General features: G+C 43.8%; 8 protein-coding genes across 8 annotated transcripts; 5 read left to right on the top strand and 3 right to left on the bottom strand.

Moving 5' to 3' along the window:
* Positions 1 to 45: 45 nt before the first annotated feature.
* On the bottom strand, positions 46 to 3995 carry SERLADRAFT_463264 (uncharacterized protein; the record flags this gene model as incomplete). The annotated part of the gene is made up of 22 exons (XM_007316438.1): positions 46 to 587; positions 648 to 740; positions 799 to 946; positions 994 to 1070; positions 1125 to 1336; positions 1385 to 1537; positions 1590 to 1619; positions 1670 to 1854; positions 1912 to 1949; positions 1997 to 2096; positions 2145 to 2258; positions 2312 to 2398; positions 2451 to 2506; positions 2561 to 2602; positions 2657 to 2677; positions 2728 to 2765; positions 2814 to 2911; positions 3045 to 3153; positions 3205 to 3406; positions 3469 to 3571; positions 3627 to 3855; positions 3912 to 3995. The coding sequence occupies 22 exons, from the start codon at positions 3948 to 3950 to the stop codon at positions 314 to 316; spliced, it is 2448 nt and encodes an 815-aa protein (XP_007316500.1).
* Positions 3996 to 4575: 580 nt separating this feature from the next.
* Positions 4576 to 5754, top strand: SERLADRAFT_384847 (uncharacterized protein; the record flags this gene model as incomplete). Its single annotated transcript, XM_007316437.1, has 5 exons — positions 4576 to 5106; positions 5173 to 5273; positions 5328 to 5520; positions 5573 to 5653; positions 5710 to 5754. Coding segments are annotated over 5 exons (785 nt in total), but the record flags the coding sequence as incomplete, so codon positions are not given.
* SERLADRAFT_414406 (uncharacterized protein) lies at positions 5710 to 8911 on the bottom strand (the record flags this gene model as incomplete). Its single annotated transcript, XM_007316436.1, has 8 exons — positions 5710 to 6799; positions 6867 to 7267; positions 7336 to 7568; positions 7645 to 7869; positions 7932 to 8383; positions 8445 to 8500; positions 8557 to 8742; positions 8792 to 8911. 8 exons carry the CDS (start codon positions 8895 to 8897, stop codon positions 6302 to 6304), a joined length of 2157 nt encoding a protein of 718 aa, XP_007316498.1.
* Positions 8912 to 9091: 180 nt separating this feature from the next.
* On the top strand, positions 9092 to 9830 carry SERLADRAFT_384837 (uncharacterized protein; the record flags this gene model as incomplete). Its single annotated transcript, XM_007316435.1, has 5 exons — positions 9092 to 9343; positions 9411 to 9458; positions 9517 to 9703; positions 9738 to 9741; positions 9782 to 9830. The coding sequence occupies 5 exons, from the start codon at positions 9092 to 9094 to the stop codon at positions 9828 to 9830; spliced, it is 540 nt and encodes a 179-aa protein (XP_007316497.1).
* An 18-nt stretch (positions 9831 to 9848) lies between these two features.
* Positions 9849 to 10763, top strand: SERLADRAFT_463248 (uncharacterized protein; the record flags this gene model as incomplete). The annotated part of the gene is made up of 3 exons (XM_007316434.1): positions 9849 to 10131; positions 10200 to 10247; positions 10341 to 10763. 3 exons carry the CDS (start codon positions 9880 to 9882, stop codon positions 10551 to 10553), a joined length of 513 nt encoding a protein of 170 aa, XP_007316496.1.
* A 1715-nt stretch (positions 10764 to 12478) lies between these two features.
* On the top strand, positions 12479 to 13812 carry SERLADRAFT_463246 (uncharacterized protein; the record flags this gene model as incomplete). Its single annotated transcript, XM_007316433.1, has 2 exons — positions 12479 to 12746; positions 12804 to 13812. 2 exons carry the CDS (start codon positions 12629 to 12631, stop codon positions 13661 to 13663), a joined length of 978 nt encoding a protein of 325 aa, XP_007316495.1.
* A 9521-nt stretch (positions 13813 to 23333) lies between these two features.
* SERLADRAFT_407143 (uncharacterized protein) lies at positions 23334 to 24361 on the top strand (the record flags this gene model as incomplete). Its single annotated transcript, XM_007316432.1, has 6 exons — positions 23334 to 23356; positions 23525 to 23697; positions 23776 to 23883; positions 23935 to 24093; positions 24132 to 24159; positions 24280 to 24361. 6 exons carry the CDS (start codon positions 23334 to 23336, stop codon positions 24359 to 24361), a joined length of 573 nt encoding a protein of 190 aa, XP_007316494.1.
* Positions 24362 to 25739: 1378 nt separating this feature from the next.
* SERLADRAFT_436135 (uncharacterized protein) lies at positions 25740 to 26406 on the bottom strand (the record flags this gene model as incomplete). The annotated part of the gene is made up of 3 exons (XM_007316431.1): positions 25740 to 25932; positions 25984 to 26126; positions 26170 to 26406. The coding sequence occupies 3 exons, from the start codon at positions 26404 to 26406 to the stop codon at positions 25740 to 25742; spliced, it is 573 nt and encodes a 190-aa protein (XP_007316493.1).

The following is a 26406-nucleotide window of genomic DNA, read 5'->3' as shown; positions in this document are numbered from 1 at the left end:
AAAGGATGTTAGTGTAGGCGTTGCTCTCGCAGCTCTATCCAAATTATTTGACGACACAGGTAGCATGAGGAGAAGTAATGATAACCAAAACCTGAGTGCGTGTGCAAATACTTTAGCCAAAATATGGACCCAATTAACAATTACAAACGACAGTGAGCAAACAGACCATCAAAACCCGCCTGCAATGGATTATATCCAGTTGTCCTGTTGCAAATCCTTCTCGAACGACGCTAAAAAGGACGAACGAATTTCTTCTTTCTCCACTCTCTTTTCGTTCTGCTCCGGAACCATCACCATTGAATGCATGATAACACTATATGCCTTTCTCCCTTTGTACGACATTCAAACCTGGCGCCGTACTGTATAAGATCATTCTGAATGCTACTTGAATGCCTGGGTTGTATGTTGATGGCACAAGTAAATATACCCCAGTTGCCAGCGACACCTGAGGAATGTCTACGCCTGAAACCGCATCGGAATATGGTCCAGAAGTTGCTATACATTGACCTAGAGCCACATCAGAGGATTGAAAGAGAGAAAGGTTGACTGAAATGGAGGGGGACGCTTTCACCAGCTGAAGACGAGCTCTGGGAGGGGTCAGGTTAACTGGAAGTTGAAGGAGTACTAGAATGACGTCAATCACGTACTTGAACTTTGTTGTAGAGGGAACTTTAATTTGATATATTGGATTGTGTGAGTAACGTTCATGACTGGGGCCCCCAGCAGCCGAGTGTGCGTTCCTGGAGATAACACATCAGCAGGTGTAGCGATCTTCTGAAAGTTCACGAAGTGAATCACCATTCTCCACGAACGACCCTGTTGTACATCCCTGCTCCTTCTTGAGGAATAGGCTTCAAATCGAAACGATTTGTACTATCGACCTTTAACTTGAATGGACCCAGATGATCTGATTCGAAAGCTGACAAGATAATCGTGTAATCGCCAGCTGAGAACGTTTAGTCAGAAAATTATAAATTATAAAATGAAGTTTACCTGGAAGCTCGATCCCAATCCTAGCAAGGCCATAACTATATGCTCCAGAGTTGGCTGCTACTTCTTTCCTTGACAACCTATTTTCATCAAATCAATGATTGGAAGATACTACAAGATACTACTCAACCTACTCTATTGTCCTCTCCCCTTGTGACCAGACAAGGGTGAGATTAAGAGGTATATCTCTAGAAGCCTGAGCAACGATGACCATGTTGGATCTGAGTCCTGCACGATGGCTCTCCAGTCCCTCTGGATATATCCGCAGATGGTACTGAGGATTGACCATGTATGTTGGATACGTACAGTTACCACCAGCGTTCTTGCTTGTCAAACTACCATCGACCTGGCGTCTTTCAGTAAGTCAATAAAACGGCGTAATCTTGGGAACCACCTTTGTACTGTGGAATGGAGATGGAACACTTTTATCCCACTGGATTTCGAGGGACGAGTATGCGCTAACGGTAAAACAAACATCTTCCGAAGGACCATCATAGGACACTAGAATTGAAAGGGTGCCAGATACTTTATCCACACGTGTTCGCACCTACCATTTTTCTTTCAGTAACCTGTAACAGATGAACACCTCCAGGGCTTACAAGGACATGCACACTGTTTGTATATGTTCCCTATGGATGAAGAATTGTGATAGTTCGTCTGACGTTCAGGAAAAGCGTACCTTGGATGCAATTTTATTGATATCCATTGGCGCTATGTTACCTTCTTCGTTCTGGACATTAAGAGCAATATAATCGGATGTTTGGCGGGAATTGACGATATGTCTGGTCAGCAATATCCAGATCTCTTGTAGTTCGGATTGATCTCGACAGGCACAGAGTTGAAGTCGCAGGTGGTGGCTTGACGCTTGGGAATAAGAATTCAATCGCACAGCACGAACTAATGACATCCCTCATGACATACATTGTCCTTTATCTTCTACTTTGTTATGCCTCCAAATGCTGTATCATGGTCAGTATGATAGTACCAAAAGACACTAATCATATACCCATGGAAGACGACCGAATATTTGAATCGATCTGGATTCCAGCTAACATAGACGCCTTCAAAGATGCCGCAGATATCACTCCAAGACATATTCAGAATCCCTTAGGGATGGTGAGATTGACTATAAGAGCGACAGCTTTGCTACATACTTGAGCTATCAGCTGGAGGGTCTTCAGAAGGTGTGCATCCTTTTTCAGCTGAGTCCACTCGCACCCGGGAATCGAGCAATGTTAAGAAGCGTTCCTCGTGTACCTCCCGAATATCTATTTAGTCAGTTGGATACTAATATATCCTACGTTTGACCAAAAGTTCATACCTATTACTGCGTAATCATGTGATGGTAACAGCTGAAAGCCATCAATATGTATTCGATCATCGGTACCAACTGTGAGCACGCAGTGCCCTTGAAAACGACTGTTTATCAACATTTACTTTGATTTCGAACAAAGCGTTACCTTTGGTGAAGCCATCATATATGCGCGACCATGTCTTCTCCCGTTCAAATGTAGGACTAGTCATTTTGATTGTGGTTACTTCTCGAATATATAGCACACAATACACTCACCTTTTTACCTCAATATGCTCCGGTATCCATGCAGCAAGGGCGCTGGTGTGTAAGTGAATATGTACAGAACTGAGAAGGTTGAATACGAAAGCTTACTGAAGATCGATGCCTGAATTTCTGAAAATGATGGTGATTACAGGGTGAAGATGCAAATTACCAGCACTCACGATCCAGGAAAGTCGTAACCTCCCATCAGTTTCATATACTACGAGTACTTTAGACATAATGCTCCGAGAATGGCCTCCTGACTTACGGCTTTCTCAATAACGGATGGCCATAATTGGAGTTTGCTGCCAGTTGACAAACCTATGAGCACCCCGTCGCAATTGAACGGCAGTTTGTCGTCAACGACTAGAGTTCATGCTTTGTTAGTCAGGGCAAGATTGTATAATGAAGTAGTATCATGGTATGCTCACCAATCTAGATATCAATTTAATCAACGACTGAAGCGATTGATTAATACGTTAGCACCTGGCTTTGCAACTTACTCGGCGGTACTCCCCATTGACGAATATTTTGACGTCATATCTGCCCTCGGGTGACAGCACAGGCATTGAATCTTGGCCTTGAGGGAATAATGACGATAAGAGCAGCTACAATTGCAGAAGGTAAGAAATGAGGATGCGTGTGGTATATCGACGTACCCTTGATTGAAAGCGACGATTATGTACAAGACACACTGCAATAGAAGCACAAACCGAGCAGTCGTTCACTATGTGCTGTATAATATCTTCTGGAAGGAGAGGGAGAGATGCCATAGATGCCTCCGATAGGACTTCACTTGGTCTTTGCCAGCAGGTCAGAACTTCCTGTTGCTCAGCAGAAAGTTCAGGTTGTTCAACTTCTCTACGGTAAGATGCTTCACGTGAATATTGATGATTAAGTTGTCTTCGACTTTCTGCACGTACCTGTATAAAACATTATGTTGCCGTTGATTGGAAGATTCATTCCAAGAAAGGTATCGTTTGCCATTTATTAATGAAGATTTCTTGAGCACAAAATATTGCTCCTCTATTAAAAACTAGTTCATTATCTGCAGATTGCTGGTAAAAGTGAATTAACTCGCGTTCAGAGAAGCGGTTTACTGCCACCGGCGCCAAATCATGCTTCAATGCCTTGATTTTCTCCGCTCGTTCGAGTGCCTTGCCTGCACTAGATTTGCATCTCCCCCGAAGAGCATCTTCGACTCTAGTGCGGCTGAAATGGAGAAAGCCCTCTGCAGCTTCAACGTACAAACGAAATGCCTGACTCCAGTCCTGGTCCAACTCGGCCTTGGCAGCTTTGGAGTAGCATGTCTAGATGTATGACACCGTTATGTTATCATTAAAATTCCAGAATGCTGGGAACGCACTTCCACGTCCTGAATAGTCGTGAATGGCTTGGGTGCCATGGGCTGAGTGATCGTCCTGATGGCGACCCTCAGCCAAGAAATCTCAGGGTGCACTGATACTCCGGCACGTGTAAGGCACGTGTTCTGTCAGTGTGGTGACGCTGCGTGACAGGAGTCACAATAGGTTATATGAGTTTTACGTAATAATAATGGCACAAACAATAGTAATTAAAGGCACCTGCCTTTTTCGGATTGTGGCTGCTTTTGTTGCGGTACTCATTGTTCTGTGGCCATCACAGTGAAGGGTCCATAAGTAATTATGTCTTGTCCACGCCTTATTGTACTTTTAACCGGTATTACTTCTGAACCTATTCCTCATTTATCTCACTCACCACCACAGTCTTTTCGACACGACCGCACCAATGAGCTCCAAATTTCGAGAGCACTTATCAATATCTTTACCCACTACCAACCTCCACGTCGAGAAATCGCAGTTCTCTCCCGCATCTACAGTCGCTCCTTCACGTTTCAGCATCTCTTCTAAATCTATCATGCGCAACTCATCTCCCAAAGACATCGAGGCCGGTGTTCAGACCCCATCCCCAGGCGGAGTCCGGGATCGATTCACCAAACTGTTCTTCGACATTCGAACGTTGGGTCAGGACTCAGAGCTTGATTCGCAACCAAAGCTGCAACAGTGGCCTCCTTTACACGTAGAGAAGCGCCGTTGCAACTGCCACACCAAATCAGACAAGCAACGCAAGCGCAGGAGATGGTGTCTCGTTCTCCTGATCATCATTCTGCTATTCTTGCTCGGAAATACCATATTCTTGAATGTAAAGGTGCTGTCAATGTCTAGCACCTCAAGTTCTGATTCGGGCTCGACGTCTTCGACTTCGACATCTTCTACACTATCTACAAACGCCCAACAATGCTTATCGCAGTACACGTTGAATGCTCCTTCGAGTCCGTCTTCGTATCCATGCTCTACCTGCTTGCCGACGTTGCAAGCTGTCCCATCCAGTTTCCTTAATACCGATACCCAGGATGGTCAACAGATACAGAATGCCATCCAATTCTGTGGTCTGCGTGCTGTATTTGAAACAGCTAACGCCGCAGGACAGGCCACTCTGGGTAATGGAAGCTGGGTCCAAGATGTCAAGTTCTGTGCATGGACTGGTGTAACGTGCGATGGGTCCGGCCAAGTCTCCAATTTGTATGTCGATATAAATATTCTTCTCCCTGGATAACGCTAATTTTGATTTGATTTGATTTTGTTTAGGAAACTCACTTTCCCTGGAGTACCAGCAGCACTCCCATCGGAAATTGGAAGTCTTACTAGTCTGCAATCGCTGCAGGTTGTTGGTGGAAACACAATACCAGGTATGTCTTCTTGTTAAGAGCCCTTTTGCAAGATACTAATTTACGGTTATTTAGCCGGATCATTACCTGCGTCATTCACGAACTTGACCGCGATGACAAACCTTCAACTGGAGGCTACTGCTATAACAGCGTTTCCAGATAATATTTTCCAGTCGTTGAAAGCAATAACCACTCTCACACTGGTCAACAACAAGATGATGGGAACATCTTTACCTTCCAGCTTAGCAACGTTGTCACTACAGAATCTGTAAGTCCTATTTCCCCTCGTCATTCTATCATCCGTACTGACATATTTGTAGTGTCATCAATTCACAGCAAATTAGCAATCCGCTATCTACTCTCTCGTCTAGTTCATCCCTTCAATCTTCTCTTCAGCTGCTGTACGTGTAATCCCCTGTTTCACTCACTATTATATAACTGACATTTGTGCCTGCAGCGACCTTGCATCCACTTCGATCACTGGCACCATTCCTTCATCCATCTCGTCCTTCTCCGCATTAACCCAACTACTGCTATCTTCCAATAATCTCCAGCCACCTCTGCCTTCTAATTTCCCGCCGTCTCTCCAGATTATCTCCCTTCAGAATAATACTGCGCTCACTGGGACCGTCCCGACTTTACTCTGTTCATCTTCTTCGTTGAAGAGTTGCTCATTGCAGAATACGGGGCTGAACGCAACTGGCGGGTGTGGGTCCTGTCAATTTTCGTCATGATCTATCATATGTGGACTTGTGTACTTCACGCTAACGCCTTCTCCTTCATCTGGACTTGATACGCCTAGGACATGTTCTTTGTAAGGTGTAACGATGAATTGTATCTCGTAGTGTAGATCTCGTTACATTCTCTACTGACTGCTTGTAGCTTTAGACAACGGACCTCAATATAATACATAGTGATATAAGTAAAGCCATATATTTAGAAACAGCGTATACACCGGTGTTTCTGTCAATGAATGTGATTGTAAAGCAATATTGTTAACAGTCAATGTGGTCTGATTCGCCGTCAACATATAATATCCAAAACAACTATCACTGCTGGACAGTTTTCTTATGCCTTCTTCTTTTCTTTTTCCTTGGTCCGTCGTTTTCCTGAGTAGCGACATCATTTCCCGCTGTTTCCTCTATTTTGTCCTCGTCTTCCGCTTTTCGTTTCCGTTGGTCGGCTACCTTTACGACGCCTTGAACGTCGTCAGGATTTTCTGGCTCTTCTGTTCCACCAACACCTTTCAGCCGTTGCCGTTCTTTCTTTCCCATTCGCTTTTTCGCGGGCCTTTCCCCAGCATCAGTCCTCCCCTCTTTGTTTAAAACACTGGAGTTCCCAGTGCGCTCGGTTATTTTATCTCTAAGTTCCTTCAACCGTGCACCCCGGTTGTGGTCCCAGCCCTCCGCGCGATATGGGGCATATCTTTTTACGCTCATAAACTGATTCAACTCTGCGTCCGTGGCTGTTAATATTTCTGCGGGTGTCAGCGAGTAAGTCTGCGAAGCCACAGGGGCATATTTGAAGCGTGTCGGCATGCCAGCCACCTGTGCACGAAAGGGTGTGTGTGAACATGCTGTACGATGTCAAGAAAGAAGCGGATAGTAGACATACCATGTCATTGAAGTCCAGCCCATACACTTCATCCATATATTCCTGTATTTTCCGCTTTCGCATTTCTTCCGTACCGTCCCACTCCTCCTCGTCGGGATCACGTTCTACTTCGGCATCCATGGCATCAACATCTACACCATCTGGCTCATCGTCCTCTTTCCCTTTCCCCTTCTTTTTGTCCTTTTTCTTTTTCTTCTTTTTCTTGTCTTTAGAAAGCTCGTTCTCCTCGTCTTGTTCTGGGGGGATTATGTCGTCGATATCAATATCATCATCCCATGTGGGCTTCTCGAGGTCAATATCGGATGCATTGTCATTATCACCCCCATCCCCATATATGCCATCCATCTGTCTATCATGTGCATCCGGGTCCCAGTCCGCATCTAGGTCCAGATCTTGCAAAGCTTCACATGCCATTCAGATTAGTACTCCTGAAAACCTACAGAACGTCTAAAGATAGGCTGAAACTTACCTGCGTCTGTGCCATCCTGCAACGCCAGTCCTCCCTCACGTCCAATTCGCTCTAGCTTGCGGCGAACCTCCCGCATTTTCAGTGCTTTTAGCCTTTTTATCTCTTCTCGCTTTTTCTCCAGTTCCTCTTCTTTGCGTTGTCGCCGCCGTTCACGCGCTTCCTTCCTAGATGTGTCTTCTCGACGTACAGTCATCGGAATAGAACGAGGGAAGGACTTGATCTCGGCAGCATCACTAAACAGTACAAATCATAAATGCTTCAGAATACAATAATAGAATAGAAAGAGAAGTGTAGGCCAGGGAAACTTACGGCTCTTCGAATCGGAAATTGTACGAGCTCTCAAAGCGCTCTGCAATTTCATCAAAATCGTCGTCGAGCTCTTCTACATTATCTCCTTCCGGTGCTTGATCGATATCGTCACTGGAGTGCTCTGTTTCCCCTGTCTTCGATTTTGATTTTTGGGATCCAACGATTTCTCCATAGGTTGGAACGCGACGACTTGCTCGATCAATCCAGCCACGATTAAGGATATAGCTATCGCAGAAACTCCAATAAGTACCTACGACATATGACCACACGCAAAGAAATCGACTTACTTCAGAAGAAACTCCTGATCTTGGTTTTGCTTGGACTTTCCTTTTCCCTTACTTCCTTCCGACGTACTTTTTGCCTTCTTTTTGGACTTCTTCCCACTTTCCGCTTTTGCTTCCTCTTCATCCTCACCGTCCGTGCTGGACATTACTGCACCGCTTTCGACTGTGACAAGCTGCTCCAACTCGTGTCCAACTTCCCGTGCCAAGAATGCGCGGTAATCTTCTTCTTCTCTCTCCATTTCATCAAGCGTTTTCTCACGAGGGACCAGGATGTCTTCGTCGTCCCCACTATCAGCGACGATGGCATCGTGGAATGCGCTTCGCATTTCATCGCGTAATGCACGTTGCTCCTCAACATGAGTCAAAGGTTCTGGTGAAGGAGTTCGGGAGCCAGAAGCGGCGTTAAGAGCAGATGCGAGCGTTGCTTGTTGTATATTGATAGGTTTCGACTTCGACTAATCATGTAGAATACACGGGGTAAGTGCCTTTGTGGTCGGGATTGAAGGGTATACACACCTTCTCTTTGCGTGCCTTATTCACAACAGGATGCTTGGTTGTTCGTGTCTGCTCCTCTGTTAAGCATCTGAATCAGCCGAAAGGGATTTAAGTCCTGCACGAAAAAACGTACCTTCGAATATACTCTTGCTTGAATTATATATTTCTGGATCACGGTTTTTTATTCGCGCAAGCGTACGCAGAATCGCGGCATCCACCTGAGGGGTAAGCTCCTCCCCATCTTCATCCTCTGATTCTGCATCCTCCGAATCCTCTTCATCTTCATTTGAGTCATAGTCAGACCCATATTTTTCTTTCACTGTATAGCTGATATAAGTTTGTCCACGGTTCAAGCAGGAGGAACATACATTTTGAGAGCTCCTCTCGCTCCTTTTTGTACTGAAAAGCCTTGGCAAAGTGCTCATTTATGGTGAGCCTGTCGATGTCCTCGACGTCGGACTCATCCTCGAACATAGTTTATGTAGTGTACAAAACCGATAATATTTTTCTACAGTATGAGCAGCATAAAATTGCACAGCCACGATATGCGTTCCCACGATAGTTGGACACACAAGCGCCTCTCTCTGGTTTAAAACCGGTATAGATTATCAGATGCAAGGCTATGGAGCCATTTGATAGCTTTCACCCCGAACCAAACCACCCAATAAATGGTCTCTCTGCCGTCGTCTGTGTCTGCCAGTCCTTCTCCTAATGTTCGTGCTGTCCTTGCCCTTATAAATCACTTGGAATCATGGCACACCTACGAGTCGGCTGAACAGCGTCTAGCTGTCCATTCCGCACTCCTCGCACCGACGCTTCAGCACCATATCCTGCCTCGTTCCTTCGGCCAGCCTGTTCGGAATAAGCAAGAGTGTCTCGAGTTCTCTAGGCAGGTGATGGGTATGTTTGTAGAGTTAAAGGTGATCCCGTTTATTTAGTAAGTCAACGGCAGAGAGGATAGGCACTGACGCCAAATAACTCCCATAGGTCACTGTATATGAGCTTATAGAGGGTGATCACTCCATATCTATGCATGTAAGTTCATTTACCATCCTACACCAGTAGTCACTGTACGAGTCTGAATCGTTCTCAGGCTTCTTCACAAGGGCTGTCTGTAACAGGCGCAGCCTACACGAACGAATACATGATGACATTCAACTTTGTCGAATCCGAAGCTGGACCAGATGCATTGCCCCAGATTTCCGTCTTCAAGGAGTTCCTAGACAGCGATTTTTCCAAAGGATTTTTCCAAGGAGAACGCGAACGTGCTGCTACTTCAGGTGCGGCCAGCATATGAATTATACTGAAAAGAAGGGAGGTTAGAACTGTGACATACACTTGTATTTCTAGGATCACAGCCACATTAACATTGTTTTTCTCACGCCCCTTGTTCATGTTCTTATCTAATCATTATAATTTGCTTCCGGGCTCCTCATTACCACCAACAGCGACAACAATGTCCTCCTCGTCGTGGCAGCCGTCTCCTAACGCCTCTCCAAAGGTCCGTGTTGCCGTATCGTACGTAGATGCGTTGTCTTCATGGACACACCATGACTCCCCTGCACGCCGCCGTGATTCCTTTGCTGCTCTCTTTGCCCCAAATCTAGAGCACCGCATACTTCCTCGGTGCCTTAGCAGACCTGTCCTTAACAAGAAGCAGTATATCGAGTACATAGAGCAACTCATGCCCATGTTCGCTGAAATACAGGTACGTTGTCTTATATTCACAATATTTGTGTTAGTTGACGATGTAATCTGGAAATTGACCTATTGCAGTTCACGATACACGAGCTTTTAGAAATCGACGACGTGGTCGTGTTCCATGTAAGCTCTACTCTATCACTTCTAGAACGTAATTGATTTTGGAATGACTTGCGCACTGGCCAATATTTTTCCTTCATCTCCCTCGTTTATCAGGGTTCATCAAAAGGATGGTCCGTCACGAACTCACCGTACGAAAATGAGTTCATGGTCATCCTTCAATTCACTACACTCGAAGATGACCTCAATCTACCGCCCCAAATAGTTCGTGCTAAGGAGTTCGTTGATAGCGAGACTTGTAGGGCATTCTTCAAAGCCGAGCGTGAGCGCATCAAAACAGCCTCGCGGTCAACGGCAGCGGGTTCATGAATTACGAATCACGCAGATAGGTCGCCCCAAACGCAAATAGAACAAGCCCCTGCTACAAATACATCGTTATAAAATGTAAGGAAACCATAATACACAGGATCAGATGCATAATTATGATAGCATGGGTACTTGGGATGTATCGAGTATATAAAACTATGCCATAACTAGGAAAACAAAGATATATAAATCAGTATAAAAAGCCTGCCCACATACATAAAGGCGATATATTAAACAATGTAAACGTTTTCCTTAGCAATCTGGTAGCCCTCCAGTTTCTTGAAGTATTCTAATCGCGCTTGCCGTTCTCTCTCGTACTTCTGCGATCGAATACATTGAGTTAAAACTTGGGAACTAAAAAGTAAGTTGTGGACACATACCTCTTTTACGTCACCATCTAAGTCTATGTCTTCTTCGTTGGCCCTGGCTTTCCCTTTCCCTTTATGCCCTCCCTTGGAAGGCGGGGCGCGTTTCTTCTTCGGCGCCACTTTCCCTCGCTTTCTGTCGTCGTCATTATCATCACCTTGCATCATTATTCTGGCTTTCGCTTTACGTGCTGCTGCGAGACGCGTTCTCGTTGGTCTGGTTGGTAACAATGCTTCTAATCTCCTCACAGCTCGCTTTGGGCTCTCTCCACTATTATCAGATCCGTCTTTCACTTTCCGTCTTGATTTGATAGGCTTGATTTTAGGCTTCTTTGTTGGCGTTTCGTCGGCACTTTCATTTTCGATGCCACTTGCATCATCCTCATCAAACATAGGGGGAGGTGTTGTCCTTCTTTCCCGAGGCTTTGGGACGGACTGTGTCCTCACCTTGACAGGTGATGGGCTAGATGGTGGAGTGCTGGAGTGGGGAGTCATCAATGGCGGCGACAAAGCTTCAAGAGGTTTGCGTTTGCGTTTCCTTGGTGTTCGAAGAGGATCAGGAAACGTCTGTGCGACATCGACCTCCTCGAGAAACTGAGTCGACGCTGGCTCTAGTGCTGTTGCTCGAGCTAACAAGGGCACAAAAACGGGAGCAGGAATGGGTGGCTGGTTCTCATCCATCTCAGCATACAAATCATCAAAGTCCTCGTCATTGGTGGGCCGAGGAGTAGGAGCACGATCCGACTGTGATTGGAGACGTTGTGTAGTTTTGAGACGCGAAGAGGAAGGAGCAGGTTTAGAAACAGGTTTCTGCACCCGTTTTGCACGGAGTCTCTTCTCGGCAGCAAGAATTCCAAATGGATCAGAGCCTTGTTGCGGGGTGGGAGCGTATACATGAGCCTGCTTTCGTGGCGCAACAGTGCGCAACGTTTCCCGCCGAGGGCGAGGAAGTGACTGCGGCTCGTATGTCGATGTGGAGGGAAATGGGGAGGATGGCGGAAGGGGAGAGAAAGCCTGCAGTTTAGGTGCGAGGGAGCGAGATAGTACGGGTTTCTTTGATTTGCGCACTTCCCGCCAGTTTTGAGGAGGTGCAGCGGGAGATGGCGAGTCTGGATGCTTATCACGAAATTGATCTGTGATATCGCGCAGGACGGGGTCAGGTGGTCGCAGACTCTGGCGCAGACCTGCGCCATATCGCGGGAGATCTACAGTATGGGACTTGAATGCATTCTCGTCGTTCTCGACACTCACGCTGTCATCAAAGAATGTACCCGACGCCTTGTTCTCATCGACCCCCTCGTTGTCATTCTGTGCTTTGTCGCTGTCTGGAACGACGTCGGCGACCTTTGTTCTTTGTCTTTGACTTCGGGTGCGAGGCGGCATGATGGTTTGGTGTAAGGGGCGTGGGAAGCGATCATCAATAACGCGCTGAATCACGTGCTGTAACTTTAGAATATTCACATGGTGTGACGGTGGCGTGTGTCGGGCATGCGGTGCCGAGTCCGGTGTGGAACGGTGGCTTGAAGTTTCACAAGTGTGCCATCGGGTGCAACAAAATCGTGTGCCATCAGACGTTTTCAAACGAGCCTGCTTGCTCTATTCCAGGTCTTCTCACAAAAAAGCGATGGCATGATTTTATGAGCCAGGACACTGCCAACACCATTGTATAAATTGTATTCAATAAGTGTCTACACGTCTGTCATCTGCCCTTCAATGTCTCTCATCGGGATCAGCAGAGTCTTTCGTCCAGGTTCATGCAGAGGCGATGTTCGGCGCTGGATGAGCGTGCATTCATCGCAGTATAACAAGAAAGCTGTCGACGGATCTTCCAGTATGTCCCATTGAATCAATTACTCGTACTGATTATCTGATTATCTTCGTCTACAAGCGCCCCGCAAGAAAGTGACGATTCAAAGCCTTTACAATCAACATGCAACAGGCATTCCCATTACTATGCTCACAGCTTACGACTTTCCTACCGCTCGGGCTTGCGAGGTTCACGGAATAGACATCACCCTTGTCGGTGATTCTCTTGCACAAGTTTGCCTCGGCTACGATTCGACTGTCAATTTGACGATGACGGAGATGATCCATCATTGTCGGGCTGTTGTCCGTGGCACCGTCGCACCTCTTCTTGTCGCCGATATGCCTTTTGGTTCCTATTACACCGGCCCAGAAGATGCCATTCGTAGTGCTATCCGTATGCGTCAAGAAGGTGGGGTAGAATGTCTGAAAATAGAAGGAGGGGAAGAAATTGTTGATTCTGTTCGGGCTCTCACAACCTTCGGCTTCCCTGTTATGGGTCACATTGGTCTGCTTCCCCAACGCCATACAGCTCTTTCGGGCTACAAAGTCCAAGGCCGTACAGCAGAGTCCGCTCATACAATTTTGCGTGCCGCGCTCGCACTCCAGGATGCGGGAGTATTTGCTCTTGTGCTAGAGGCAATTCCGCATCAGTTAGCAACATACATTACCAGCCGACTGCGTGTGCCTACGATTGGGATCGGTGCTGGACCTGGTACTAGTGGACAGGTACTAGTTTGGGATGACATGATGTCGACGTGGCATGGACATAAAGCAAAGTTTGTCAGGCATTTTGGGAATGTGGGTGCTGAGGTAGGGAAAGGTATCCAAGAATATGTTTCGGCAGTGCGGGATCGGTCGTTCCCTGACGTGAAGAAGGAGAGCTATGAAATGGAGCAGGGAGAGTGGGAACGATTATTATCAATGAAGCAGGACCAAAATTGAGATATTTTGACAATCTGTCAGCGGGTGTGTTACTAGTAGAAGTAAACCAATTGTAGTACTATCGCTTACGATCGTTGCGGCTGTACTGAAGTCGCAGTCACATGAAGTCACAGAATAACACAGGTCGTCACAGGCAACGAATTCACATTCCGCTCAATATACCGTACGCCAAAGGTCTCAAATATATTACTAGCTCCGCTACGGCAGTGACACTCAATAAAAAGCATTAGCCAGGAATAGTCGCCTGTACTGTCAGGGGGTTCAGATGATATCAATTATCTATGTTGCACTTACCATAGTCATTAGATATTTTATCCAGTGGTTTTCTACTGTGAGGCAACGATAAACTATAATAAAAACGAAACCTGTCTCCTTCTGCACTTGCAGGGAGTAAGGGGTTCAATGAGCTTGAGGTCGACAGACACTAGTAAATATAGCGAGTAGAGGACTTTGAGAGGTAAGCTTCAAAGGTTCTTGTTGAGGAGTAAAGCGGGTAAATTCAGTAATAGAAAACTAAGGAGCCATACATGAATAGGTAAGGCTTTATATAGTGAACTGTCCGTTCCTCAGACCGAAAGGAGAATATACGAAAAGTGGTCTGAGGAATCAATCGACCAATAAGAAAAAGGGAGAGTAACTATCGTACAACTTTTGACTTGATTAATCAGCAGGTGAGAGACTTGTACTAATAATAGAGGATTGTCACGCGTGTTCAGGAACCGTATTCTCATAATGAGGTACGATCCTGAATAAGGCGTTATTAGTATAACCAGGCCTTACTGGGGCTTGGAGCTGGTTGGCGAGATGCCTACTACCAGTCCCTACCCAGTGTGCTGGCTGGCTGGGAGCGATACCCAGTCTCTGATCTGTGATATAAAATGGTAGTGATGATTAAGAAAGCCTGTGAGGGCTATGAGAAGTAAAACGGCAAAGGATACCTCTAGCCCTAGAGCCAGAGGTGTAACAGGTAAGGCGTTTGAGAACCAAGACATAGCAAAGATAAGAAAATCTTGAAATGGTCCTTACATCTACAACCTAAAAGACCCCCTCCAACATGTTTTCAGCTTCAAATTTGAAGTATTTGGTGAGTTAAGTATTTTGCATGACTTTTGTGACTCTCAAACAATAGAGCTGTTCACTCTGAAAGGCGGGTTCTAACTCAGCCTTGGTGTGGTTCCAATTTGTCTGACTCAACAATTGATTGCAATGAACTCTTGATCATAATTAGATGCAGTCTTGTGAATCAGACATCCAAAATGGGAGAAGGGGTCAGAACCCAAGTGAGCCACTGTGGCAACACCAACAAGGTACTACCTTGGGGCACAAGAGCACAACCACAGAAACTACAACTCGAAGAAATAATGGTACAACTTATCAAGAGAGGGAGCTTATCATACTAGTGTTGGTATACACTAAGGAGAGGACTTGCTAAGTCTTTCCCCATGTGTTGCTCCAGTAAATACTACAATACATAAGGTACTATACAGTTGATAAATAAAGTTTAAAGTCTGATGTCCAGCATGTGACCAATTACATGTTGAATCTAGACACTGGTTAGGTGATGTGTCATGTGATTGATCATATGACTATGAAAAGTTCTAAAAGTAAAGTAAAGTAAATGGTCATGTGATCAGTCATGTGACTTGAAAAATAAAAAAGTAAAAGTACAGTAAAAGTAAAGTAAGTGCCAAGGTAGGTGCTGGAAGTGTCTATCGTAACAGCCATATCTCTAGGATGTCTGGAGACTTTTGATATATGACACCCACATCAAGTCATGTCTGTGCCTCCATGCTGCTCAAATAGGAAATTAGTTTCCTGATATATTAATTTGATCTTTATTGTAAGCTTTCAGCGAAACTACAAGCTGGCTTTCTGTATATACAAAAAAAAACCATACTACAACACTATAATAACACAACCATACTCTTTTAATACCCTCTTTTCTCAGCCAACCTTCCACCAAGAAAGAGAAAGAAAATCCTATGTTAATCTAGTCAATGCTCACATCAAGTCCCAAGTTACTTAATCTGGGTATTCTAGCTCTAATAATTGACAGACCCTCAAGCATGCAGTCTAGTCAGCTTTCAATCAACAGGCACTATATGTTTGACAAGTTAATGCCAGTGAAGCCTTTCATCTTGGGTTGGATTGTGTTATATAAGCTGGCACAGGTGCAGAGCATTGAGGGGTGAGGTGACAATGGTGATCTTCCTTTTGTTGATGAAGGATGGCATAATAAATAGTAAGGTTTTCCTTGAGGAAGATCATGTATGAATATAATGGTGACCTATACACTCATATTAATATCAGCAAAATAGGCACAACAGTTTAATAAGATGGGATTTAGCAGTATAGTTATCAACTTGCAAACTTACACACTGGATATCCATGAAGACCTAGGAAAATGCAAATATCAAATTATATTAACATCACCTGAGATGTGTTTCAAAAATGTGTGGTTCACGACCCTAATAACTGTTTCAACCAAAGCTTGTATACTCTAGCACTCCACAAGAACAAGCAGAAAGTGGTAAGTGGAGGAGAGGATATTCTCTCTTAAGGTAGGACTGAGTTTGTTGTGGGTAAACAATAGGAGGACTCGCTGAGGGGTCTCCTGGATCTATGGGGTATTTATACTATTACAGGTTATTTGTACATGCTATACTATACAGTTGATAAAGCAGTGGCTGATAATGTCATAGGGCACAGCCCGTGTGACCAGCTCTAGAGAGAGTTGTATCTACAAATACATAAAAGAAAGCAGTGCAGTGTAAGAAAGTGGTGTTTGAACAAAAGAAAAGTGCAGCATGGCACAATGTCACGATCCTATCCAATATGTACTGATAACTCTCAGATCGAACATCTTATCTCTCCATATCTAATCACTTGATCTTATCTATATATTTATCTTATCTCATCAGGTGACCTTAAGTCACATGACTACTTACTAAAGCACCATGCTACAACCTCATGTACATCAGTTAGCGCCTCAAGGCTGACACTGTCGATGATGAGAACTGTAGTTAGAAAACCACCCACAAAACAAACTAACACACAATCCTCCCAGATTCCATGGAACTTGTGTATGGGCTTTGCCTCCTAGAACAGTGGAGTGGTCTGGTTGTTTGTGGGGTGGTATGTATGATGATCCTTCAAAGTAAAACCCAGAGATGTATGGGTGTGGGTTTTGAGGAGGAGGGATAGTTGAATTATAGAAGATAGGGGCTTAGTGATGAGTATGGACAAGCACTACCTTGCTAATTGTAGCACAAGGTAGGTTTGAGAACGACAATATGACGAGGTTCCCAGTGATAGCAGGCTCCTGACGCACAAACTGTAGTGCTCAGAAGGACTCTAATCGAAAGGGATGACAATGACTTCAAAAGTGGGAAGTGACGATGACAGCAGTTGACAGTGGTAGCAGTGGGAAGTGTTGTGACCACACTGGATCACAAGCAGCAGAGTAGTAAACTTGAAATTAGAGAAGAAGTCTGGAATTGAGTTCTTGTTTTTTTTTTTTACAAGGTAAAATACAGGGGTTTATATAGTAAAAGAAAAGTAGGCTATGCACAGTATAGCTGTGCAAAAAGAATGAGAAAGAACATGAAGGAAGGAATGTACGCTGACAAATCCTGCGTAGGTAGTACAGGATAAGATTGTCAAAATAAGGAAAAAAAAGAGATAGAACAATGAATGCTGTGTAAGTAATGTTACAGGTTTGTACAGCCATAAAGTAAAGTCCAATAGCAGAAAGAGAGCAAGAAAATCATGATGTCATGGGAAGATGCAGTAAAAAAAGGGCAAGGCAAAACACTATCAGTATCAACACAGTTCCTTTATTGTCAGTCAGACATTCTAAAAAAAATATGTGTCCATAAAAATGATTCAAAAATCAAAAATAATTGCACTGTAAATGAATGTTCTGCTGAAAAAAAAGAAACTGGAGCCACCAGTCCACCACCTAGTCCAAATCTGACAGTTCCATGGCCTTAACAATGGACTGGTTGTGTTGGACCACCTGATCAAACGAGGGAGGGAGAGGAGTAGTTCCAATTTGGAACAAGTGAGTCCCAGGCAGCGTGTGGTAGGTGTAGCTGTAGCGAAGACGATGGACAAATGATAAGTGTACCCAAGTGAATGGGACAGCAATGAACATGGGTGACGCAAGGGGATGAACCTTCTCCAGCTCAAAAACTACCCACCCACGCTCCAACCAGGCAAGACGAGCGACCAATGTTTTGATAGTATATGATGGTAGATCGACGTCATAAAGATGGACCTGTTGCCCTATTTGAACCGGCCGCCGGGGCTTTGCTGATATCAGCAGTGGCACATGGTAGTCAACGGATCGGCGACGGAAGCGGATAGGAAGTGTTGACATCAGAAATGGTGGGGGAGCAAAGAAGATGAGGAGGAGGAGGCTGGAGGTGACGAGGAGGTGAACTACAATGGGGATCCAGAAACGACCGTCAGGTGAGAATAAAAAGGAGAGGAAGGGGCCCATGGTGGGGCTAGGCAAAGGAAGGGGAGTAAGGGAAACAACAAAAGCGAGGGCGCAATGCAATGTGTAGCCAGTGGCGACGCGAAAATTTGCCGAAATGCCGAAACGTGGAAAGTACCGGATGGAAAAGCAAAGGTGAGCGTGACTGGATTGCCTAATAGAGGTGATGCTGATCAGCCACAAGTTCAAAAAGGGCAATATTAATTACTATTCCACGTGGCACTGTGCCTGTGTGGCGCAAAGGGGAGTCTTTTGAATATTCGCTTCATTATTGACACCTGTCCATGCTACCAATCAACTTTGGTGCATGACACCGCTCGTAATGTTCTTTGGATTAACAAATTCATGTGCCACGTTCCAAACAATGATAAAATCTATTTTCAGAGAACTAATTGATGAAGGGAAGGTAGTGATATACCTGGATGATATTATGATCTTCACAAAGACCAGAGAAGAACACCGAGCAATGACGTGATATGTACTTCAAATCCTTAGGGAGAACCAATTATATCTGAAACCAGAAAAATGTGATTTTGAAGAGACAGAAACAGAGTATTTGGGATTAATCATCTCAGAAAATGAAATCCACATGGATCCGGTTAAAGTTAAAGGAATCCTAGAATGGCCAGAATGCAAAAACAAAAAGAAGTACAAGCCTTTTTAGGATTCATTAACTTTTACAGACGGTTTATACAAGGATTCAGGTCAATTGCGAAACCGCTGACAAAGCTCACAGGAAAAGAAGAGTTTGTATGGGGAACTGAGCAAACAAAGGCATTCCAAGAGATAAAAGAAAAAATCAGTTCAACCCCAGTACTCGCCTTACCGACCAATGACAGTCAATACAGAGTAGAAGCGGATAGTAGCAACTATGCTCTAGGAGCAGTCCTCTCCCAAGAGCAGAACAGTGTCTGGAAACCAATAGCTTATTTATCGGAATCTCTCAATCCCACTGAAAGAAACTATGAGATTCATGATAAAGAACTATTGGTGATAATGTCAGCTTTAGAGGAATGGCGCCATTATTTAATGGATGCAACAAAAGAGTTTGAGATTTGGACGGACCATCAAAATCTCACTTATTTTAAACAACCTCAGAAGCTGAATAGAAGACAAGCAAGATGGGTTAGCAAACTGGCAAATTATCATTTTACCTTGTATCACAAACCAGGAGCTACTCACATCAAAGCCGATCTTATATCAAGATGACCAGACCATAATAAGGGACAGAGCAACAACAAAACATAATAGTACTCAAAGACAGCTGATCTTATATCAAGATGACCAGACCATAATAAGGGACAGAGCAACAACAAAGACATAATAGTACTCAAAGACAATCTATTTAGAATCAATATGTCTCTGACAGGAAAACAAAGACAAGAGATAGCTGGAGCAGAAGAAAAGACTATTGAAATATTTAAATGGATCAAAAAGAGAATGGGAAATGTTGACAAAGTCATAAAGAAGGTTGAGGATAAAATATGAAACCACCAAGACGGTTGGTGGACCGATGAAGGACACGTATACTTCAAAGGTTGTATGTATGTTCCAAAAGACCAAAAACTAAGAGAAAAGATCATCAAGGATCATCACAATTCCATTGTGGCTGGTCATCCAGGCCGGTATAAAACAAGGGAATTGATCACCAGAATGTATTGGTGGCCATACATGGACAAAGATGTCCAAGAATATGTAATGGGGTGCAAAACTTGCCAAAGAACCAAAACAGATCACCAGGCAAAGGCAGCACCATTACATCCGAATAAGATCCCGAGCCACCCCTGGCAGATCATATCAACAGATCTCATTGGACCATTACCAGAATCCAAAGGCTATAATACAATAATGGTCATCATAGATTGATTCTCAAAAATGATTGAATTGATACCAACACATGCCAAATTAAACTCTGAAGGAGTAGCAAGAATATTCAGAGATACTGTATTCCGATATAACGGACTACCCAAAAAAGTGATATCTGACAGAGGAGTACAGTTTGTCTCAAATTTTATAAAGGATCTTTATACTCTACTACAGATAAAGGGAAACCCGTCAACAGCATACCACCCTCAGACAGAGAGATTGAATAATATCTCCGAATATTCATAAACCATAAACAAAACGACTGGAAGGAATGGTTACCTTTAGCGGGATTTTCCTATAACAATAAAAAACATTCGGCAATTGGATATAGCTCATTTTATCTCGATAATGGCCAGCATCCAAAGGTAGACACAGAAGAGAGGAGAGAAGTAAAAAGTGAGAGTGCGGAAGAATTTGTAGAAAGGATGAAAGAGACGAGGAAAGAAGCAGAAAAATCTCTAGCAAAGGCAGCAGAGATTATAATAAAAACAAGAGAAAGAGTATTGAATACCAACCGGGAGATAAAGTTCATGTTGAAGCCAAACATATCACCACAGATCAGCCATCAAAGAAGCTGGATGATAAAAGACACGGACCATTTACCATTGAAAAGAAAGTTGGTCCAGCAGCATATAAACTTAAACTCCCTGGAAAATGGAAAAATGTATACCCAGTTTTTAATGGAAAAATTACTACACCCCTATAAAAAACCAATGTTTCCTGGACAAAAGAAACCGAAACCCCCACCACCAGCAGAAGTAGATGGCCAACAAGAATATGTAGTAGAGCAAATACTTGACTCACGACTGAAACGTGGCAAGTTAGAATATCTACTACATTGGAAAGGTTATGGCAAAGAAGAATGTACATGGGAACCAGAGGCTCACATAAAAAATGCCTCAGAATTAGTAAAAGATTTTCATGATCATTTCCCAAGTGCACCAAGGCGTATTAACTTTGCCCTTCATTTCCAGCCCTTCAAAAACCTCACCGAACCATCTCATAATTATAACATCTATAATTAATGGGAAACTTGAACCAACCTTTCGGGATGGAAGTCCTGACGGGGGGGGAATGTCACGATCCTATCCAATATGTACTGATAACTCTCAGATCGAACATCTTATCTCTCCATATCTAATCACTTGATCTTATCTATATATTTATCTTATCTCATCAGGTGACCTTAAGTCACATGACTACTTACTAAAGCACCATGCTACAACCTCATGTACATCAGTTAGCGCCTCAAGGCTGACACTGTCGATGATGAGAACTGTAGTTAGAAAACCACCCACAAAACAAACTAACACACAATCCTCCCAGATTCCATGGAACTTGTGTATGGGCTTTGCCTCCTAGAACAGTGGAGTGGTCTGGTTGTTTGTGGGGTGGTATGTATGATGATCCTTCAAAGTAAAACCCAGAGATGTATGGGTGTGGGTTTTGAGGAGGAGGGATAGTTGAATTATAGAAGATAGGGGCTTAGTGATGAGTATGGACAAGCACTACCTTGCTAATTGTAGCACAAGGTAGGTTTGAGAACGACAAGATGATGGGGTGACGAGGTTCCCAGTGATAGTAGGCTCCTGACACACAGACTGTAGTGCTCAGAAGGACTCTAATCGAAAGGGATGACAATGACTTCAAAAATGGGAAGTGACGATGACAGCAGTTGACAGTAGTAGCAGTGGGAAGTGTTGTGACCACACTGGATCACAAGTAGCAGAGAGTAGTGAACTTGAGATTGGAGAAGAAGTCTGGATTGGAGTTGGTAAAATACAGGGGTTTATATAGTAAAAGAAAGGTAGGCTATGCACAGTATAGCTGTGCAAAAAGAATGAGAAAGAACATGAAGGAAGGAATGTACGCTGACAAATCCTGCGTAGGTAGTACAGGATAAGATTGTCAAAATAAGGGAAAAAAAGAGATAGAACAATGAATGCTGTGTAAGTAATGTTACAGGTTTGTACAGCCATAAAGTAAAGTCCAATAGCAGAAAGACTCTGATCCTCTAGCCCACCATGGCTATCACTTTGGTACAACCATCTATACTATGTGTAATCTAAAGACACTACTCTGAAATGGTGTTTCACCTATGAAGGAATAAGAAAGGAGCTCCGGCTGATCCAGTGTACTAACCCCTCAGTTTGTTCTCTATCTATTTACTACTTTCAGCTCTTACTTTGCACTTGTAGTGAAATGAATAAACAGTGGGTATTTAGTTCTCTCCTCAATATGATACCAGGGCTTCAGGCGCATTTGGAGAACAGTTCAGTAGAAGAAACTGATTTGATTAGCAGCTTGGTTTGTAATCTTACCTTTCTGTATATGCCCATATAATCTTTAGCTAGATCTACAGATACAGTAAGGAGCATCAAACACTAGGTCAGATAGTATAAAGAGCTTGAAGAGTGCTATTCTCGACTGGATTGCTCCTGGGGGTCAACTTGACCCACCATTGGCTCAAAATGTGAAGGCACAGAACATGGTTTCAAACATGGATAAGCGGGCTTGCTTCTTTGTGCAGCTGGCGTTGATTGGTCAAATGTGGAGTCTGTATTCTATCTTTCCCTTCCTTCACTTTTCTGACCCTTTCACTTCACAATGCTGTTGTTTAAAAGATATTGTATACAGTATAAAATCACTCTAAAAATGTGTCTAAGGCCATATTTGGTAGCATCATTTTGAAGATGATGGTGTTAGAACATTGTTGTGCTGGGTGGCTTGACAGTGCCAAATGCCAAACAGGCTGGTCATAGGGTGATACAGAATTGGGCGTCTTTGAAGATAGAACACCTGTATTAATACCATTAAATTACCCACCAAGCAACCCTATCAATGGCACAAAGGTCAGCCAGCAGCAGGCTTTTCCAAGCCTCCATAACACTACCCTGTATGATCATTGAAAATGATGAGCATCAACAACACAAGTAATCAAACAACCACAAAGAAGAAAAAGGGGCCAAAGGCCATATGGACCATAGCAGATTTGAAGAAACTCATGGATATTGCTGTAGAGCATTGAGGGCTCCTTGGAGAGGGGGGGAATTTCAAACCCCAGTTCTACACTGCTGCTGAAGATGTGTTAGGGCCTATAACAACAAGAGGAGCCCAAAAGACCACCAATTCTATCCACACAAAGTGGTTCAGTGTTAGTACTCTAGCGTCCATCATGTCATGGCTCTTACTAACAAGCCTGATAGCTCAAGAAGAGGTTTATTTGTGCTGGAGACTTGTTAAATATGTCTGGGCCCAGATTTAGCATTAAAAGGGGCTTGAAGATCACAAATGTAAACCAACATGTCTAGGATGCACTTCTCAAGGTAAGTAGTGTTTAATTTCCTATTCCCACACATGAACTCACCATTTTCAGAGTAAAAACAAAGAGACAAAGGCAATTATCACTTGTTTAGCTACAGATAGATGTAAATGGTATGGTGAGGTTGCGGGAATTTTACCCAGTTAGGTGAAAGGAACTCACACATTTCAAGCCTCACAAGCGCAGTCTTTGAAGACACCCACCACATTACTGAGGGAGGAGGCTACAGTTTTGGATGGAGAGATAGAAAACAACAAGGAGGAGGAGAGGAGGATCATGGTGGCAAGGACATGGCTGTGGATGGGCAAAAGAGTGCCAGCAATTCTGGTACCTACCTCAATACAAGTAGTGCCCAATCCAAACCTATCAGCATGTCTATGAGTGTTACATTGTCATAATCAGCTGTTGAATCCATCTCTGTAGTCTCAGCCACTTCTAGCAAAGCCCCACGCTCATCAGGTGTTGCCATTAATGGTATGAAAGAGCAAGTCCAGCGGATGGTGGACAACCGGGGAAAGCACAACAAAAAATGTTACAAGTACAAGGATTGACTCACCAACACTTTAAAGCATGCCTTCACAGGGAAAGCAGCTCAGCCAAGTTCTTCTGCTTCAACTGCACCTACGCAGTCATTGGAACCTGCGGCGATGAGGAGCTTGGCTATCAAGACTGTGGGGCAGCTGGAGGTGCAGCTAAATGACAAAGGGAAAGTGGTGTTGATTGATATGTTGCATGCTGATAGTGAGCTGGTCTCCAATTATCTGGACATGGCTACACAGGAGCCAAGCCTCCAGATGACATGGGTAGGTAAGCTGCCGGGGCAGAACACTGCATTTCCTCCCAAGTTGCTGTAGCTATATTCATTTTTGAACCGTTTTCATACCACAAATTTGTTAGAATATACTCTGACATACCAATACTCCATAGGATAATACCTCTGATTTGTAAGCCAGCCCAGTATGCAGCAGCTATTCTGTGTAAGACGTCCATGGTTGCATGTCATGTTTAAGATCCTACATTGTATAACCTTGGCCATATAGCTTAATTGGTAGAGCAGCTGGCATGTATCCAGAAGGTTCCAGGTTCAATCCCTGGTCTGGTCATTATCCAATTTTATCAAAATTGTATTATGCTGTAAAGTTGTTACAAATGTTCCAAATAAGAAACAATTTTTTATTATTTGCATGTTTACAAATACATTACAAGAAAACAATACCGGCAATGTCTATACAGCACCTCTAGCCTGCAACTCAGCATAGGATGACACCCACATGTCCATTGCTATTCTGTTGTGGCACAGATTGGCTTCAAGTTGGTTCAGTTCAGTTGGCAGCCCATCAGATAAAGAACCGGTGCTGACCAATGATGGCACATCTTCAGAAAATTTGTGGATGTTGTCAGGATTGTGCATCTGGATGTAGTTGTGCAGTATGCACAGGGAGGATGTGATGCAAGCCTGTATGTCCATATTAAATTTGGGTGGACAGAGGAGGATCCAAAAACAATGCTTGAAGATGCTGAAAATGCGCTCAATACAGTTGCGCACTTGAGTGTGTTGCAAGTTAAAGAGCTCTTCTTTGCTCCTAGGCCTGTTGAATAATCAGAATTAGTATATAGAAGAGCAAAGTACTCACCTGAGCCCCACTTAACCCCACTTAGCGGAATAATAGTGTTCTCCTCGGTAAGGAACCAAAAGCTGTGGGGAAGAAGCAATACCAGCAGAAACACAAAGATTGTGTTGGCAAGCATCATTGTAGGTAGCTGCATCAGCAGCCAAACCCTCCCAGCCAGTAAAAATGTAGAGAAATTCGAGGTCAAAGCTACAACACGCCAGGCAGTTTTGGGTGACACTGCCCTTTTGATGTTATGAGAGATGGTGTTCTTGTTACAATTAAACATACCAGCACCTACTTACGCTTCACTTTTGTACTTCTACTTTTATTTTCCAAGTCACATGACCAGTCATGTGACCATTTACCTTACTTTTCATTTTCGGACCTTTCCTTTGATTTTCATTCTCCGCTTTAACCTTGTACTGTAGTTTTCACACTGTGCCATGTGGCATTTCCCCTTTTAGTTCAAACTCCACCTTTCTCACGCGGCGCTGCCTTTATTCTTATTTTAGCTACAAGTATCTCATGCAGTGGAGCTGGTCACATGGGCTAGGCCCCATGACATCAGCAGCCACTGCCTCTAGCAACTGTACAGTACATATGTACAAACAAACATGTATTCAGTATATATACAGGAGCAATACATGGGGAAGGACTCAGCGAGTCCTCCTGTTGTATACCAACTAACTCTCTGCATCTTAAGGGGTAACCACTCCCTCTTCATTTTCTCTATAGTGTGTTCCTGTGTGCGCCGGAGTAACTAACTCTTGGTAGTTACAGTTCTGCAGTGGATGGGGCACAGGTGATATGTGTCCCATCAATGGCACCAATTGCATCTGAAAAAAAGGGATAAAACTTTGGGTTATTCAGGACTTTGGGAGGCATAGGGTCGTTGGCAGATGGTAGATGTACATAATTAGTGTAGATGGGTGTGGACGAAAACACGAATAGAATTTCCTTGAAATACCTGCAAAATTATTAGAAAAAATGAGTAAAACATAAGATACAAAGAACCTACTTTGATATAGTGTCATTGGCACATTGAAAATGTTCACAACATGTCTGACAGTGAGCCCAGTCACACTCATGTATAAAAACATAGCAAGCTTCTCCTCCAAAGACACACTCTTTGAATTGGTATGCCCTGCTTCTCTCAAAGTCCTAACCAGCTCATCAAATATCTCTCTCTTGACCCCAAGCTCACTCTAATTTGTTCCGGATGCCCATCAATCAATTCTTGAATCCAGCCATGGCCAGAGACTGATGTATGATATGGGGTCTTGTTAAAGAGAGGCTCTGCATAGAAGATGGCTGCCTGGGACACTGTGGTAATCACAATATCTTCTTCATCTTTGACCACAATATCTTCCTCGTCCAACAGTCTTTCTTCAAGGAGGTAGATGCCAACCTTTGCCCTTAGGTCACTCAATTCAGTCGACAT

This window comes from Serpula lacrymans, assembly GCF_000218685.1.
Source record: "Serpula lacrymans var. lacrymans S7.9 unplaced genomic scaffold SERLAscaffold_5, whole genome shotgun sequence".
NCBI lineage: Eukaryota > Fungi > Basidiomycota > Agaricomycetes > Boletales > Serpulaceae > Serpula > Serpula lacrymans.
The sequence above is the reverse complement of the archived record's forward strand: the minus strand, read 5'-3'. Positions and strand labels throughout refer to the sequence as shown.